The sequence below is a fragment of the Podarcis melisellensis genome (assembly GCF_964234715.1).
Source record: "Podarcis melisellensis genome assembly, chromosome: 4".
Lineage (NCBI taxonomy): Eukaryota > Metazoa > Chordata > Lepidosauria > Squamata > Lacertidae > Podarcis > Podarcis melisellensis.
In genome coordinates this window covers 53835027-53852992 of record NC_138531.1, presented here as the reverse complement: position 1 = coordinate 53852992, position 17966 = coordinate 53835027, and the positions used below count along the sequence as shown (strand labels likewise).

The window sequence follows — 17966 nt, the reverse complement described above, 5'->3', positions numbered from 1 at the left end:
CATCTGCCTTCGAAGAAACAATGACAGGGAGCATGTTTCCCCTACCCTGCCAAAAAGGACACTCCGCTCCAACTCTCTGTTCACCTGGAACTGCAGAGCTGAAAAGAAGCACCTTCTGGCATTTACCAATAGGCAAGGGACAAAGGGCTGATTGGTTGTGAAGGGTTTTTATGTATATGTGTGCATGTTTTATTTTAATATACTATAATCTGCTTTCAGGATCATTCAATTGAAAAGCAGGATAGAAATCTTATAAATAATGAATTAATAAAACAACAGGAACTCACATGAGAGGGTGCAGGAGTCCCAAAATATATTTAGGAGGGGAAATTAAGGAGGCAATCTCCACCCTCACCCCACCCAAAAAAAAAGGAAACACAACTCAATGAGGACTGAACATGCTCAGTTGCCACAGAATGCTGAGGGGGAGTAGCTGGAAGTCTGAACAAAAGCACTCGGCACTGCAATGTTTTGTCCCACAGGTTCCCTCAAATAATCAAGTGCCTAGCAGTTTGGAGGTGAAAAGGGACCAACCAAAAACAAGGTATAGGTTTCTAAATATTCTGGGGACTCCTTAGGAACACAGAAGTATTTAAGTTTGTAAACTAAAATAACAATAAAAAGAATTCAAAACCCACAAAACAGGCTGCCAATGGTTTCTGAGCTTCCAAGGTGTCTAGAATGCCAAGGTAGCAGGTGAGGAAGAGAGAAAGGAAGGAGGTGGTAGATCAGAAGAAGCGTCAATTGGCCGGCTCAAGATCCTAAGAGCTTTGTCTTCTGGGAGTGGGGAAGACTAGGGTTGCAGAGCTTGTATATGCCATGAGGTTAAAAAAAAACCTCCCTTCCCTCCACTATGTAGGGATGTTTTGTAACTTTCGTAATATATAATGCCGCAATATATAATGGAAGCAGGCATTTAGAAAAAAATGAAGACAGTAATGATGCTAGTTTCCAGACATGCTGCTGTATACCCTCTTGGGGAAAAGAGGCCAGCTAACAAGAAAACAATCTAAGAAAGCAAATAAGAGATTCAACAGAAAGAGAGGCACCAAATTTCAGCAGAACAGTTAGAAGCAGGACTAGGATTTAGACAAATCCCCAGTTATAACTTGCCAGTCTAAATCCATAATAAATATTGATACGAGATCCTCATACACTGTAAATAATTAAAAATCTACCACACACCGTTAGACAAAAGTTTACTTTAATAGCTTTTTATTCATTCACAGTAGCACACTTGAATCAAAATAGCCTCAATAAATTGTGTCCTTAAATTTGTCCTCTAAAACTGCTAAGGATTAGCTCAACCAAAGCTTTCATTTATACATTTACTTGTTAAAGTTTGCAGCTCCCCCCACCCTTTTTGTAATACGTTGGTATTTAGAGGCTAGAAGAACAGTATTCAATGGTTTTACATTAATATACAAATGCCAAAGTAAAAAAGCCATGCTGTTAAAATACATCCGTCTTCAGCTAAGTAAGCAATTAGTACAGGCAACTTTCATTTTGTGTGCATCACTGCAAACCCAGAAGTAGCAGGAAAAGGGGGCATAATGGGGCAGGGTAGCCAGAATGGGGCAGGTTTATGTGTACTTCGCCAACGTGCACAATGACTTGGAACTGAACTCCCGTGCAGAACAGGTGTTGCCTGTGCTACCTATGTTTGTGTCCAAAACCAGTCCACCATCACATAACAGCTGTCAGTGCAAGTACTTCACTCCTAAACCAAGTTTAAAAAAATCAACATTCCTAATAGCAAACTCAGGTTGCTTAGTACCAACAAAACAGGAGCCAAAACAGGACCACTGAGAAACTAGAGGGAGATTATCAGCAAACTGAGGTAAAACCCAATGATCACAGAAGTACATTTTGCGCAACAGAGGAAGGGGAACAACACAACAGCCCAGCAGCAATCTCATATTGTGTGCCGTATGGGGGTGGGGGAACCAGAGAACAAAAAGAAAGGGTATATCCTTGGCTTTTTAGACTATCGAACCGCTGCTGAAAGAATAAAGCCAGGATAAGATCACATACTTGTATAAAAATTAAGAACCTTACCATTTTAGGATCAGATTAAACATTAAAAGGGCCATGTGGCTGCTTGCTGAGAGCTACATCCCCGCTTTTCCCCAGTAACATCCTGTAGATGAAGATGCATGGCATCATCATGCTCATATTTCCTGCCCCACTCTACTAGAAGTCACACATCTTCAGCAGTATACAGGCAACCAGTACAATTCTTGTAAAACCAGTGTTATACAGTTACAATGGTACACTGTTCAGCACTCTGAAGGCTGAATTCTGCATTAGTTGCAGCTTCCAACGTTGTAGCTTCTTCAGAAATAGCAGCATATACAGAACATAATACAAACAAAATATTACTAATGCATAGGTTAAAATAAGAACACAAGAGCCTGCAGAACCAGGCCAATGCCCATGTAGTCCAGCATCCTGTTCTCACAGCGACCACCCAGATGGCTATGGAAAGCCAAAAAGCAGAACCTGAATGCAGCAGTGATCTTCGCGATTCCCAGCAACTGGCATTCAAGGTCATCCTGCCTTCAACAGTGTATGTAAGTTACTGTGGCCAGGCTAGCTCAGTCCATAAACAGCAGGACCTGACAAAGCAGCTACAGCTGGAGAAAGGCACCACATGCCACCAATGCTACCCAGCATCAAGTGCCAATGCTGGAACCAGGAGTACCTCAAACTATGAACCTACTCCTTCAAGGCGACTGCAATTCAATCTGTAACAGGTTGTCTATCTACTTCCCAGACACATGAGCTGCCTACACACACACACACACACACACACACACACACACACCCTCCATCTCAGGATTCAGTCTCAGTTTAAAATTACTCACTTTTATTAACATCCCAGAATAATCTACAGCAGTCAAAATCACTATATAAGCTTATAAAACCCCAGTATATACCGTACATAACTTTAAAATACCTTTCTTTTCCAGTTATAACATTCAGTTACCCAGCAAAACTTAGTTGTTTTAATCATTGGTAAGATTTTGCACAAAATTTACAAATTTGGATTGGGGACTCTTTGTGGCCTCAATTTCATCTACAGTTTTTTCTTACTGAGAATTGTCAGCATCAGCAGTTTTAATGTCTGTTAAAGGACCATGATTCTCCTTTCTTCAATGCATATTGAGCAATTTCAGACCAGAATGCCAAGCCTGAGATTGTTCTTTATTATAATAAAACTAAAGATGACATAAGATGGTTTTCATACACTTCCATGATCCAACTGTAGCCAAAGGTGGGTTTGTTTTTCCAAATACTTTACAGTATATGTTTAAATGCACGTTTTGGGAAAGCTGAACAAACCACAATGGTGTGAACATCCCAAAATATGTTTCTTCTCAGTAGGCCTTATCCCAAGGTCAATACCAATTTTGGGATGTGTCTAGAAACATGGTCAGCTTACCTGGAACATCAAGACAGGCAGCCTCAGAAACGGAAGGCCTGCTTTCCACTGCTAGCATCTACAGAGAAATGTGTCATCTCCAGAGTCAATGCAATGACAGAAAATCAGAGCCACACTGTTTTATGTAACTTTTTTCTGTCCTACACGCGCCATTGCAAAACGTGATGGTGCATATATTGCTCAAGCAGTATATACTATGACTGCCAGTTCTATAAAATGCTTTTGTTATTACACGTAATTTGTAATTACTTATTATTGCACTGCTATAGTGATATATCATTTTTCGTTTAGTCGGGTCCAACTCTTCGTGACCCCATGGACCAGAGCACGCCAGGCACTCCTGTCTTCCACTGCCTCCCACAGTTTGGTCAAACTCATGTTCGTAGCTTTGAGAACACTGTCCAACCATCTCGCCCCCTGTCGTCCCCTTCTCCTTGTGCTCTCCATCTTTCCCAACATCAGGGTCTTTTCCAGGGAGTCTTCTCTTCTCATGAGGTGGCCAAAGTATTGGAGCCTCAACTTCAAGATCTGTCCTTTCAGTGAGCACTCAGGGCTGATTTCCTTAAGAATGGAGAGGTTTGATCTGCTTGCAGTCCATGGGACTCTCAAGAGTCTCCTCCAACACCATAATTCAAAAGCATCAATTCTTCAGCGATCAGCCTTCTTTATGGTATGCATACAATGGTACAATACTGAAGTTCTTAAAACTGTGGGGTTACTTAGTTCCAACACACTGTCATGTTTTGTATCTTAAACTATAGGGTATCCTTCACCTTGATGACTTATGTGCACAGTTTTTTACTTGAAAATGGTGTCATGCTTAATAACTTCCACCGGGTTTATTTGCATCACTTCCTAGATGTATACTTAATCTCAAACCCAGATTGAAAGTCAGTATTTCTATCAACTGAGGGTTAATCATCTGCGTTCCCCACTAAACAAATTAATCAAGATAAAAACCACACTGCCAGTACATATTCAAGTGTAACAGCAATACTGAGTTGGTTTTCACTGCTCTGACTTCCACACATTTTTAGAAAATACTCTTAATCAAAGCTAAACAGATTAACAACATTCTCCAAGTGTCTGTTATGGTATCAAAAGTATGTTCCTCCAGGTATTGCTAGTGAGACTAATACTTTTAAGATTGCATTGTAATGGCAAGCTTTCAAGATTAAGAAAACTGCTATATTCAGATGAGTGGAAGATGAGGGAAATGGAAGAAGTCTCCTCTCTCCTACGCAATGCTAAGATGGCATGAAGGAAATCTCTTTCTCCTCCCTCCCTATACCACTAGGAATGAGAAGAGTGAATCACTGAGGAGCAAAGTACAGTATGAGATGCAGAATCTAGAGTCATCCAGTGAAGCTGAGTTTCAGAACAGAAAAAAGGAAGTATTTCTTTGCATGGCTGATACATAATTTGTGGAATTCACTACCAGAATGTGTAGTGATAGTTACCAACTTGGATAGCTTTAAAATGAAATTAGATAAATTTATAGAAGATAAGGCTATGAATGGCTACTTGTAGTGATGACTATTACCCCGTCTTGGAGGTAGCATTTATATTAATATCAGTTGCTGGGGAACACGAGTGGAAGAATGTTATTGCACTTGTGCCCCAATTGTTGGCTTTCCATAGGATTCTGATTGTCCACTGTAGAAACATAATGCTGGTTTAGACTGATACAACAGGACTCTTACGTTCTTTCGAGGGCAAGCATCTGAGTCAGGGATTGTTTGATCTGAGTGGAAGCAGCTGCAGAAAAAGAATTGTCTGGAGAGTACATTTAGGATCTATTCAAACTTCCTTGTTGTAGAAAAAAGCCTCTGGTCTGTGAGCTGAGGAAATGTGATCACAGCTGGGGAAGCTTGCTTCTCAACTGTAGGAAAAAGGATATGTGAGGATTGAAGCTCCTTCCACTTCCTGGTTCAGCCCTGGGTGTCCCATCTTCACAAATCCAAAAGCGATACAAGATGGAGTAATGTTTCGAAGGTAATGACATGATTTTTAAGGAAATATAGATTTGCAAGGAATCCCTGCTCTTTTAATACTAAATATGAAAGGACAGTTGCAGTAGTTCAGTTTGGGGCATGCATGGAATAGATTTAGTAAAGGAGTATCTGGAAACCTTGAGTTTTCAGCTATATAATCATGAACAGCATACTGGTAGTATGGGCAGGGCTTGCATTGTCCAACAAGGATTTACAGAAAAAATAATTCCCACTTCTGGTGGCAATACTTTCTTTTTGAAGAAGAGACTTGGAAGTTTATATCCAGCCACGTAAATTCCACTGGTGCACACCACTCTAGCCTCATAGCCAAAGTAGAAGAAAACTGCTCATTTTTAGAGCTTCTAAAGTATGTGGTTTTTTTACAGTGTGGAACAACCTATAGCAACAACCAGATTAGACTGGCATCATGGACATCAGAGAAGACACGTGTGTTAAGCTGACTGCGAAGGAAATTCAACAACACACATTTTAGCACCAATTTTCTGCCTTTGCTAGCTCCTTCTGCCTGAATCCATGCCTTACTTCATTTTGTATCTTTTTGCACACTTATGATTACTTCATTAGGACATTTTTGATGTGCTCATACACAGAACTACAAGTCATTTATTTGTTCCATTCCATTTAAGGAACACACAAGATAGTTTACAACAGGGGTGGCCAACTTCCAAGAGACTGCGATCTACTCACAGAATTAAAAACTGGCAGTGATCTACCCGTTGTTGAGCTTTTGGGGGGAGGGGGGAAAGCCCCGTTTTTAGGGGGTTCGGGATGCATAAGTTGCTTAGCTTTGGGAGGAGGGCACAACGTTTTTACATTATTTTGGGGTCAAAGAAAATAGCAACTCACCAAAGGATCGCTGGGGGGAAAACAGCCTTGGTTTGTAAACTCCGTCTTCTGGTGCATGGGTACTGACAATGACAGTGTCCCTGGATCATTTAGCACCTCTCTTGAAACAATTGCACTGGCTACCTATTTGTTACAAAGTCTAACTGATGATGAATTTTGAATATAAAGCCTTAAACACTTTTTAACAGCTTTGAGCTTTTTGAGGTGTGGTTTTTTAAAAATTAATCAATGTGTATAAATTTTATGATTTCAAACCAGCTTAGGGCTTAGCTACCTGAAAGAACACTTCTCCTGCCAAATTATATTCTGTTCTGGATCTGAGATCACCAGGCACACAGTTTTATGTTGCAGTATCATCAGTGGAAGTTTGGTTCGCTGGAAACCAGAACAGGGCTTTCTCTGCAGTGGCACCCTGGTTCTGGAATGCTCTCTTGCCTGAATTCAGGCAGGCTCCTACACTGAGCTGTTTTCAGTGACAGTTTAAAACATTTCTGTTCTTCCAAACCTTTGAACAACAGCAGTGAGCTTTTATTTTTGTTTTCAAATACAAGAAATACTGTGGGGTTGGGTTTTTTTACTATTTATGCTTAAAGGTTTTTTATTCATTTACTGTTGTGGTTATCTACTGAATTTTTTGCACAGAGTACATATTCTGTAACATTAGGGTAAGGGGTTAGATATAGGTTTTTTATCTATCTTTCTATAAAAATACTAATCTAGGAATACTGGCATAATCAGAGCTAAGCTATGTTCAGAGGTCCCTGGTTAAAATGTCACCTGCCCTGTGCCATAATATTCCCATTCACCCTGAGTACCCTCCCCCCTTTACAGTTTTAAAGGATTACATAAAGCAAAACATATATAGTATTTTGAACAGTCAAAATTAGTATACTAAGAGAAGATCCACACTATATTTTAAAGTCCATGCAACACACATGACTTCCTCCAAAGAATTTTGGAAATTGTAGTTTTGCCCTACAAAACTAGCTAGAATTTCTATCACCCTTAAGAAACTACAGCTCCCAGCATCTCGTGGAGAGTTGTGTGCTTTAAATGTGCATTGGATGTGCTTTAAATGTATTGTGCAGATCTGCCCGAACACATAAGTATTAGTATTGGTTCAGCATTCTGTGTTCAAGCAGAAACAACCAGATATTTCTAAACTATCAAGCAGGGCTTAAAAGCTACAGCCTTAACCCACTGCTCACCTCCCCAGCAACTGGTGTTCAAAACCACACTGCCCGTAAATGTGGACATGTCATTTATTTACTATAGCAAATATTGTTGACAGACCAGTCTTCCATAAATTTCTCCAATGCCCTTTTAAACCACCCAAGTTGCGGGCCATTTCAACTTTTGATAGCAGCGAATCTAATACATTAATAAAATGTTGTGTGAAAATGCACTTCCTTTTGTCTGTTCAAAATCTACTGTCAATCACTTTTACAGCTCAAACTCGAGTTCTATTATTATGAGGGGGTAAAGTTTCTATCTGTTCTCACCAAAGCATTACTGATGTTTCAAAAAACAAACCACCTGACTTATTTAGTAAGCCCTAAGAGATGGGAAATCATCACTATTCAACAAAGGTTTTCACTTCCTACAGAACACAGGGTACAGATCTGAAAACAGAAGACTGTTCAAGACATGATGACAAGCTGGAGGAGTTTTTGTATTTATTTATTTCCTTTCCTTCACCCTAAGGTCAGATCACATTAAAACACAGTATTAAAAACACCTTAAAACAACTTACAATAACAATAATAAAGTGTGTCCTAAAATATACAATTCATGTCAAAAGCCAGGATAGAGGTGGCTCTTTAGCATTCATTCTCCAGAAGCTGTATAATGGTGACAGACACACCGCTATGGAGAGAGTTCCACAGCTTCCAGGCCGCCACCATCACCCTGCTGATCTCAGCACCTAAGAGGGTCTGTAAGGAAGGAGGCAATCTTTCAGGTATTTGGGGTCTGAGTCATTTAGTGCTTTAAACACTAATGTGAGTGCCTTGAATTAGGCCCAGAAATGAACTGGCAACAAGTGCAGTTGGGTTAAATCAGGGGTTATACAAGACCTAAATGGACCCCAACCAGTAATCTAGCTGTTGCATTTTGGGCCAACTGAAGCTTTGTGGTCAGCTTCAAGAGCAGTCCCATGCAGAGCTCATTGCAAGAATCCAATCAGGAAGTTACTAAAGCATGAAGTACAGTGGCCAAGTCATATCTGTCCAAAAAGGATTGTAGCTGGCAAACCAGCTGGAGTTGAAAACAGGCATTCCTAGTCTCCAATATTCCCTGTCTCCAATGTTGAATCCAGGAGCACTCCAGAACTGTTAATCTGTTCGTTCCAGGGGAAGCCACTTCCCCACCTCTTAGACAAAAGAACCTGGGGCACATAACACCTTACTGTTTTCAGGATTCAGTCTCAGTTTAATAGCCCATGTCCAACCCATTACTGCCTCCAAGCACTGGTCTAACACCTCAGCCACCTTTCCTGATTCAGGTGAAACAGAGAGCTAGCGTTAAATAGAGCTAAAAGAACAAATCCTAACAAACAGAATGACGGACCTTCATTCTAGGGAAAATAAGATGGAAGGCAAATGTAAATAGGCTGCTATCAGCTTCCAAATATTAAAAATGATAAAAACTATTGTTTTTTTAATTGCATAAGGAAAGAAACAGAAAATGTTTTAAATATTTATTTGTATTTTATTTATTAAATGTGTATACCACCCTTCATCTGAAGATCTCAAGATAGTTCACAGAATAAAACCACAAAGTACATAATAAAAACAAGAACAAAACAAACCAGTACCCCACAAACACAATACAGCAAATATAAGAAGAGGTTGCAATTAGGAAATAGGTTTTGCCTTCCTCACCTTAAAATACCACAAGTGCTACACCATTTGTGTTAATTTATCTAACATCTAATTGCCAACCATATCCTAACTATATTTATCCCCAGCACAAAAATGTTATCTATGGTATTAACGAAAAGCACTATATATAATACAGCAGATATTACAGCACCTTATATTGACTGCTGTCAGCAAGAAGTATCCAAAACCAGTACCTTCGGATATCACCACTGGAATACCCACTGTTCTGTTACTATTGTGTGTTAGATACGAGCATCCCCAGAAGCATCCAGATTTCAAGTAAACTATCACCTAATTCTATTTCTGTTACCCCAAGAGCAGGGGTAGGCAACCTAAGGCCCATGGGCCGGATGCGGCCCATGCCTTCTCAATCTGGCCTGCGGACAGTCCGGGAATCAGCGTGTTTTTACAGGAGTAGAATGTGTCCTTTTATTTAAAATGCATCTCTGTCTTATTTTTAGGGCATAGGAATTTGTGTTCATTTCCCCCCCCCCAAAAAAATAGTCCAGCTCACCACATGGTCTGAGGGACTGTGGGCTGGCACACAACTGGAAAAGGTTGCTGACCCCTGCCCAAGAGGAATATAGTGTCTAGATGTCAAAAGCTGAATACACGGTATTGGAGGGGATACTATCAATGAAGATTTCTGATGTCCTCCAAACTACAGCTCTAATCAGGCCCACCCATCAGACCCTAACTATGTTCAGGAATGATGGGAGTTGTAGGACAGCAACATCTAGAAATGAGTAGGGGTTCAAGCACTTGAATCACTGGGTGTCCTCCAACTTTAGAGTCCCACAATATGTAAATGTAAATAAATTTCACTTTATGGAAAAGAGAATACATATCCACAACAGATGCTAGAATATGTATGTGCTCTGAATTGTTTGAAATTTTAAGCCCATTACTGCTCCATTTTATTTTCAATTTATGCCTTATTTCTCAGGGTTTAAGACAATCCTTTATGACAACACAAAATATGTGATTATGATATCTGGGCCACAGTCAGACCTAAAATGTAAACAAGCTATAAAAATGTTCAAAAAGTGAAAATCTGCACAGTAAAGTTGAGCTTTTTCTTTTTCTAGTTTTGCCCCCCCAAATTAGACATTTTTGAGCTTTCCTGACCTAACTCGGCAAAAACAACACTGCCAACATCAGCTACCATACGTCCAGATTTCCCTGGACATTTAGCCGATTTCTACCCAGACACTGCTTGCGGCTCCAATATTTTGGATACGGCAACCCTTGACAGAAAGGAGTTTTCCATAAAGTTTCTATGGTTGCAATCCAAGGCACAATTAGAATTATACTCCACTCAAACCAGTAGGATTTAGGTCTAAGAATAAGTTACCAAGCATCACTATTTATTCTGGACTTAGGAAACAATCATTTCACTATTTCTCTGAAAGATAAAGCCTACACAATATACGTTAAATTTGTGGGCATGTAAAATGCTACAATGGCTTGCATTTTTCTTGTCTCTCTTTTTCATCAGTGCATTTGTACTACAATGATGCTCCACAGGTCTCATTCTTCCATTTATATCTAAACACAGAATATCAGAGCAGTACAGAGAACTCTGAAGACAGCAGCCACACACCTGTACTATGATCTCTACCAAGGTGAAGCAAAGAGGTCAGCATAGCCACTTCCTGGCTTTCTGCCATAACACAATGCATGAAGATGCAGTAGCCATTCTAACACTTAGCTGAACATTTTGAGTACAGCGGTACCTAGGGGTAAATATGCTTCAGGTTACAGACTATGCTAACCCAGAAATATTGCCTCAGGTTAAGAACTTTGCTTCAGGATGAGAACAGAAATTGAGCAGCAGCAGCACAGCAGGAGGCCCCATTAGCTAAAGTGGTGCTTCAGGTTAAGAACAGTTTCAGGTTAAGAACAGACCTCCGGAATGAATTAAGTACTTAACCCGAGGTACCACTGTACTTCATCTCAGGAGCTCACACACAGTAATCTTAGAAAACACTCTGAAATAATACTTACTACCCCAAGCAATTAAGCAACTGTTCATTCTCTTTATGGAAATCTTACACAAACTGTAATGCTTTTTCTAAAGTTGATGATGATAGCATTTATAAAGTTTTACATACAATACTGAAAAGAATCCATTTGTTAATTGAACACATCCCATACACACCCAGCACATGCACTACAAGTTCTACTAAAGTTACCCAAAATACTTTTCATGCAACTGAGCATTTATAGGTCCGTGTTAAGACAAATTAGTAGTACTGAACAAGCCCCAGGTAGCAAACTGAACCTGCCACTTATGCATAGCTGTTTTGATACTTCGTATCGGGTTGTGTAGGACCCAAAGAAAGACAACCAGAGGTGTGTATGGCTGTCATAATGCTGTGCTTAAATGAAGGGCAATATTCTGAAGCTTAATGTACTCTTTCAGTTCTGAACATTAAGTTTCGTAACTGGATGTTTAACTGGAAGGCCATTGATATGCCCAAATATAAAAGCATTTACAGTGAGCAAACTTTACAGAGTTTTCTGTTCAAAAAGCATATACAGTGATTTAAACATTAAAGTCTACTTTATGTCCATGTAAACCTGCATTTATGAACACTTTGATTTATCTGGTTATCTGCAGCAGAAATCACATAAAGTTGTAAATTTGCTGCAATATTTATGTAGTTTAATAACACTTGTATCCATTTTCCAGAATTCCACAGCAGTACACAGAAACCTTTTAGAGAAGTAGCAATGTTAGCCCGCTGAAACAGACTTTTATGAATATCAACTGTTAACACAACTAAAACACTAGCAGCAGCCATTCAGTTTCAATGCGATTCACCAGACACTTCAGCTCGGAATTCTTCTGGCACTCTGTTATGAGAATATGCCCAATGTTACCTTTAAAAAGCAAATTTCTGATGTTGGCTAGGAACTCTCTGCTCCTTGAGATCAATTCCCTCACTTTTCCTGCCCACCACAACCAGTCCTGAAAAGAAGGGGGAAATCTTCCGGATTTTCTATTCACACTCGCGCCATATGCACGATAATTTGAAAACCGTGTACATTATCTAAGATATAATCAGTGGGGTAGCTTTTATTCATTGCTAGATTCTGCAACGCACGGGGTTCGCACAGTATCACAGAAACAGTTGGGATGGTAACTTTATAAATACAAAACTTTTTGATGGGTCGCGTAATAGGGCTGGAAATAACATGCCCTCGAGACGCCTAATCTCTTCGCACGTCCCGGATCTTCATCATCAAATGGCTGCAAGAAAAAGGCCAGAAACTTCCTCTTCTCTCTCGCCGCCACCCCGCACCGCGATCTCCTCGAAGTGCTCGCTCGCCCACAGACACACACACACACAATATACTTAGGCCCCCTTCCTCCCCACCTACAGCGAAGCGCTACCCGGCACGCGCGCATTACTTCCATTCCCGGCCTCTCCCTTGGCCTACAGGGCTGACCTTAAACAGCCCGGCCGGGTCTCCCCAGCAGCCGGGCCCGGGATAGAGGACCTGGGAAGTGTGGCGAAAGTTCTTAGGCCCCCTTCGAGCTTGAGGGAAATCGCGTGTGCAGCGGAAGGGAAGGGGGCTGAGGGGAAAGCGGCCCCTGAAGCCCCGCGTCACCCGACGCGGCGCCGCCGCCCACACGCCGGGCCCAGGAGAGGCCGCCGCACACCGAAGGGCGCTGGCAACTCTTTCCCGTCGGCTGCTCCGCCTCAGACCAGGCCTGCGAACTCCGGCCTCCAGCCCCAGGCTCCAGAGCGCTATCAGCGGCCGCCAGCCGCTCCCAACCCCCCACCACCGACAGCCGGGGCCTACCCGTCCCGCGCTCCCTTGCCGGGCCCCGTCCCCACCTCTTGGTTGAAGGCGTTCACAGCCTCCATGGCTGTGGCTCGGCGGCCTCTTGCTACCGCGCGCGGAGGAGCCCCGGAGGAAGCGGCGGGACGTCGTTCTCGTCGGCCTCCCGCCTTCAGGGCCTCGGCGCTAACATGTCCGTTTGGCGGCAGCCCGCAGCGCGTCTCGTTGGCGAGGCAGCCGCGCAGACTGTCTCCCCCTCAGCGGGACGGCGGCGCCCACGCCGCGAACAGCACCCTGGGATAGCGCAGGCCTCCGGGCTGCGCGCCACCCATCGGAAGAAAGGAGAGCTGCGGACCAAGCCCCCGCCCCGCCCCTGGAGGCGGGCATATCAACGAACAAGCGCGCGCGCGTGCGCTTGAGGAGGGCCACGTGACAGCGCTCGCCCTTTTGCCTCGCGCCCAACGCTTTCATCGCCTGTTTCCGGACACTTCCCACTACCCCAGATGTCGACCTCGCTTTAAGCCTTGGGAAAGGCAGCGAGTTGAATCCTCCGCGCTTTAACTGAAAAGGGGCTGGACGTTGTGCCAAATGAAACGTGAATGCAGCCTCAGAGTTGCCCATTTCATCCCGCCTGCGCCATTATTATTATTATTATTAATTTATACCCCGCCCATCTGGCTGAGTGTCCCCAGCCACTCTGGGCGGCTTCCAATCAAGTGTTAAAAACAATACATACAGCATAAAAGTCAATATTGGCTAGGGTGGGTTTTCGAAGCAAGCAGCAACCGTGGCTTCCCAGGTATCCTTGCAAGCATAAGAAGGCAACGCAGAGCAGAAGAAGAGCCTTCAGAAATGTGTACAGCAGCTGAGGGGAGTAGTGTTCCTACTGTGACATAGGAAAATGACAGCAGCTTCTGATAAATAAATGCCCCCATTTTCATTACTCAGACTTGGGAGGGTATAGCTGCAGTTGCACAGAGCTAAACATATTGAGGTTTTACTGCCTTAAAAATGCAATCAGTTCAGAAGCTACATGTCAGACTCATGCTTTGCTTTCATTCGTTGTCAGCAGAATGTAACAGGGAGCCTTTAATCAGAACGCTCTTCTAGTCTTTTAAGGAAAGGTAGAGCTGTGTGCCACCAGCATACTGCTGACAACACACTTCAAAATTCTGCATGACCCCACCCAGTGGCTTCATATAGATATTAAACATGGGGAATAGAATTGAACCCTGAGGGACTCCACAACAAGGGACCCCATGGTGCCGGATAGCATTCCCCAAGCATCACCCGTTGAAGACAACCAACCAAGCAGGATTGGAACCACAGCAAAGCAGTTCTACCCACCCACAACTCAGATAGGCCTTCCAGGAGGAAACCATGGTAGATGGTATAAAAAACCACTAATAGTATGAGAAACATTAACAGAGATAGAGTACTTCTGTACTACTTCTGACAGAGGTCATAATAAAACAACAACAACAACAACAATAATAATAGGTATTATTATTTATACCCTGCCCATCTGGGTTACCCCAGTCACTCTGGGCGGCTCCCAGCAGATTTAAAAGCATAATAAAACATCAAACATTAAAAACCTCCCTAAACAGTGCTCCCTTCAAATGTATTCTAAAAGTCAGTTAGTTGTTAATTTCCTTGACATCTAATGGGAGGGAGTAGGAAGAGGGGCGGTGGGGGCAGACCATCCTGGGTGCAGTCACTGAGGGGGGGACATTTGACGTGCCACCCACCCACAACTCACAAGCCTACCCCAAGCTGTTGAGGTAAGGGGGAAGCTGTGCTGCTTTGCTGGCGGCATTCCCCCCTTCCCCCTTCATTTTGACAGCTTGGGGAACGCTTGGGAGTCGTGGGCAGGTGGCGTGCTGAATGTCCGCCATGAGCAGCTTGCTCTGCCCCCGTGAGTGGCTTGCTCCGCCGCTGTCTGCAAGGCGTGCTGAGCGGCTATCTTGTGCCTGGGAGGGCACCCTCCGTGCCCTTCCTAGGCAGCGTGGGCATATGCTCCACCGCTGTCCACATGGCGGGCAGCACTACTGAAAAGGCAACCGAGGCAGTTTCTGTGCCAAAAGCAGACCCACATTAGTCTCCTCCACAAGTGTCTGGGGTGGAATCTAGACACATATAAAAATGCTGTGTAAATGTTTTTTTAAAAAAAGTTTTGAAAAATATATTGAATTTCCCATAAACTCCCCATTGCCATCTAGTGTCACATTTGTATAATGTACCTAAAACGCACATAAAATGTTATATTTGCTGCTGTATAGCTGAGTCACTATCTGATCAGCAATGTGATAGGAATTTTGAGGTCTTAGATATATGGTAATGTTCATAAGCATACCAAGCTCGTACATAGATCAGCACAGGAAGACCGACCTGGAACCATTTTGACTCCTAAACTGTGCAAATGTTTTCTCTGCAAGCTCAAACTGGGAAACCTCCCCATTGTCTCTTTCCTCACAAATCCTGTCTTAAAGGCACATTTAAGATATGAATAGGGTGTGAGCCTGTGACCTGGCCCAGGAACTAAGTATTGATCACTGCAAAAGAATGGCCAGGCTCCCCAGGCAATCCAATCAAGTTACCTGCCAGACAGGAGAAAAACAACAACAGGAGATAAAGAACATTCAAATTTCTGTTTAGACCGCCTTTTCTGTGATGTAGGTATGATGTATCTGGGGGGTGGTCTTAGGTTACACCCCTTCTGTGATGTATGTATGATGTTTCTGGGGGTGGTCTTGATCTACAGGGTGGCAATTTCAAAAGTCTTTTTAAGGCCTTGCGCACCATTTTTCTGGGTTCCTCCTCTCCTGCAATTTAGGGGAGCACCCTGTTGCAACAGATCAATAAAGATCAAGCTTTCTAGGTGCTTTGCTTCTCAATATTCTCTGGTTGGCCTCTGTTATCTTCTCCTACCTATAGGGAACCTATGTAAGGACTCTATATGGGCTCTTGGATACCCCATAGAGGAAAAGGGCAATTTTTGTTTACAACAGCAACTACCTGCTCAAGAATCTTGCTCAAGAAGGGGACATTAGCCACTGGCAGGTAGTTGCTTAGGTTCTCAGAATGTAGGGATGGATTCTTAAATGTTTAGTGCTTTGGCAATTGATGTGTGTAATTTATTCCCATTATCTTTTAGTTTTCCTCAGGTAACTTTAGTTTACTTTCCTTTTGTGCCTGGGTCCATGTCTGTAATCCTGTTACCTCCAAAAGGCAGTTTATAAAGCTAGTGAAGCAGGCTGGTCTACAGTTCTGCAAGCAACTAGAGTAGAAGAGTAAGATTTATATTACTGAATAGACTTTATTCAGGCTGGAGATTCAAGCCTGGAAGAAGTAATTCCTCTGCTAATCTGCTATTTCTGAAATTTGCAAGCTATCAAAATAGACACTGGAATAATTCTATAGAGGTTTGCTACTTTTTGAAGTGATATTGTGAGTGAGATGAATCAGGCAAAAAAACTGAGGGACAACTAGCTGTGGTTCACTATGGTCGGGATGGAATGATGTGGATAACCTATTAAACTGAGTTATGCCCATGAATTCATACTGTTGCATGCCTCCCCAATCTCCCCAAAACTCTGAGATTCCAGGGGTCCCAGTCACTTACCCAGGGTTCATGTTTCCTTCAGAATGTCGGACAGTGGAGACTGTGGTTTCTTTAGGATATATGGTTTACTTACACACACGTATATATAACCTGAGCCTACGACAGAAGGGTTCACAGCATTACCACCCCAAGAGGGTCTTGCTTCTTTGATAGAATTCAGAGTCTTGGATTCCAACAGAAATTAGGTATAACCCTGTCTCTTAGCTGCCCAGCCTACAGATAGTCAGCTTCTAGCTTTTCTACCACACATACACCTCAACCCTGGCCTTTATCTCTCTAACTACCAGCGAGTTGAAGGGGGAGGCATTTGTCATCTGCTTATATATTAACACTTGCTGGATCAAGGAATTAAAAATGAGCTTAAGCATACAGCCTACCCCCCCCCCCCCAACTCGTAACAATACACTAACATGTAACAGTAAGTATACGAGGCAAAATGTTGATTTAGGAATCAGCTCAGAATTGTTGTCGGCCGGTATAATCCTTTATACCCTTTTCCAGCAAATATAGAAAGAAAATCTGTATTTGAAAACAGGAAGTTTACATTTGATAAACAGGCTCAGACTCGACTACTGTGAAGCATTTTGTTATGAAAGACTGTGATACACACACAGGAATAATACTGCTATTTATTAACCCATAGATTTAAGGAGGTGGATACAAGAGGAAGAAGATGAGCAAAAAGGTTAAGACATCTGAACATGTTTGAATAGTGTTGCACTGAAGACAACATACATATATATATTTGATATTTAGATCATTCTGTTAAATACTTACAAGTAATCTGAAAGGTTACTATTGAGTGGGATCAAAGTGATTAACAGTGCACTCCTATATATGTCTACTCAGAAGGAAGCTTCACTGAATTTCCAAACAAATGCAGAAAAGATTGCAATCTTAATCCCTTATAACATCTTTTGTTTCCTTAACCACTTTTTTATTTCATTATATTAATCACATTATGGATAATATTTTGGAAAATTTTGCATACATCTTATGCTATACTGATGTGCTTTTTATTGATGTTTGAACAAAAGAATAGCAATGGCCAGCTTGCTAAATCAAATTAATGTACAGAAAATACATACTGAATCAATATTAATAAACACCACCAGATGGCGCTTATGTACACAAAGACTAAATCCTTACCAAAGATGCTAACTTCTTTGTACAGATCCTCCTAGTGGACGCCCACACCATAAACATGTATCTACCATGCATTCTTGGAGGTGCAATCTAGATCTGAAACGTTTGGTTGGCTCTTGCTGTTTTTGTGCAAGTGTGATCTAGTTTGTGATCTTTGCAATTCCAACCCCTGACACACACTTTCAAAAGTCGCATAAGAATTACAGTTTAAAACA

At 42.2% G+C, this 17966-nt stretch overlaps 1 protein-coding gene across 2 annotated transcripts in view; it reads right to left on the bottom strand.

Annotated features, from left to right (window-relative positions):
• The window catches only part of SCAF4 (SR-related CTD associated factor 4), a 45392-nt gene extending 32120 nt beyond the window's left edge, over positions 1-13272 (bottom strand). Inside the window, exon 1 of one of the 2 annotated variants that reach the window (XM_081907981.1) lies at positions 13037-13272. In XM_081907981.1, coding sequence (XP_081764107.1) covers positions 13037-13066 — 30 coding nt within the window. In that variant the 5' untranslated portion in view covers positions 13067-13272. The remainder of the gene's footprint in view (positions 1-13036) is intronic. The other variant, XM_081907980.1, reaches the window with a different exon arrangement.
• Between the last annotated feature and the right edge of the window lie 4694 nt (positions 13273-17966).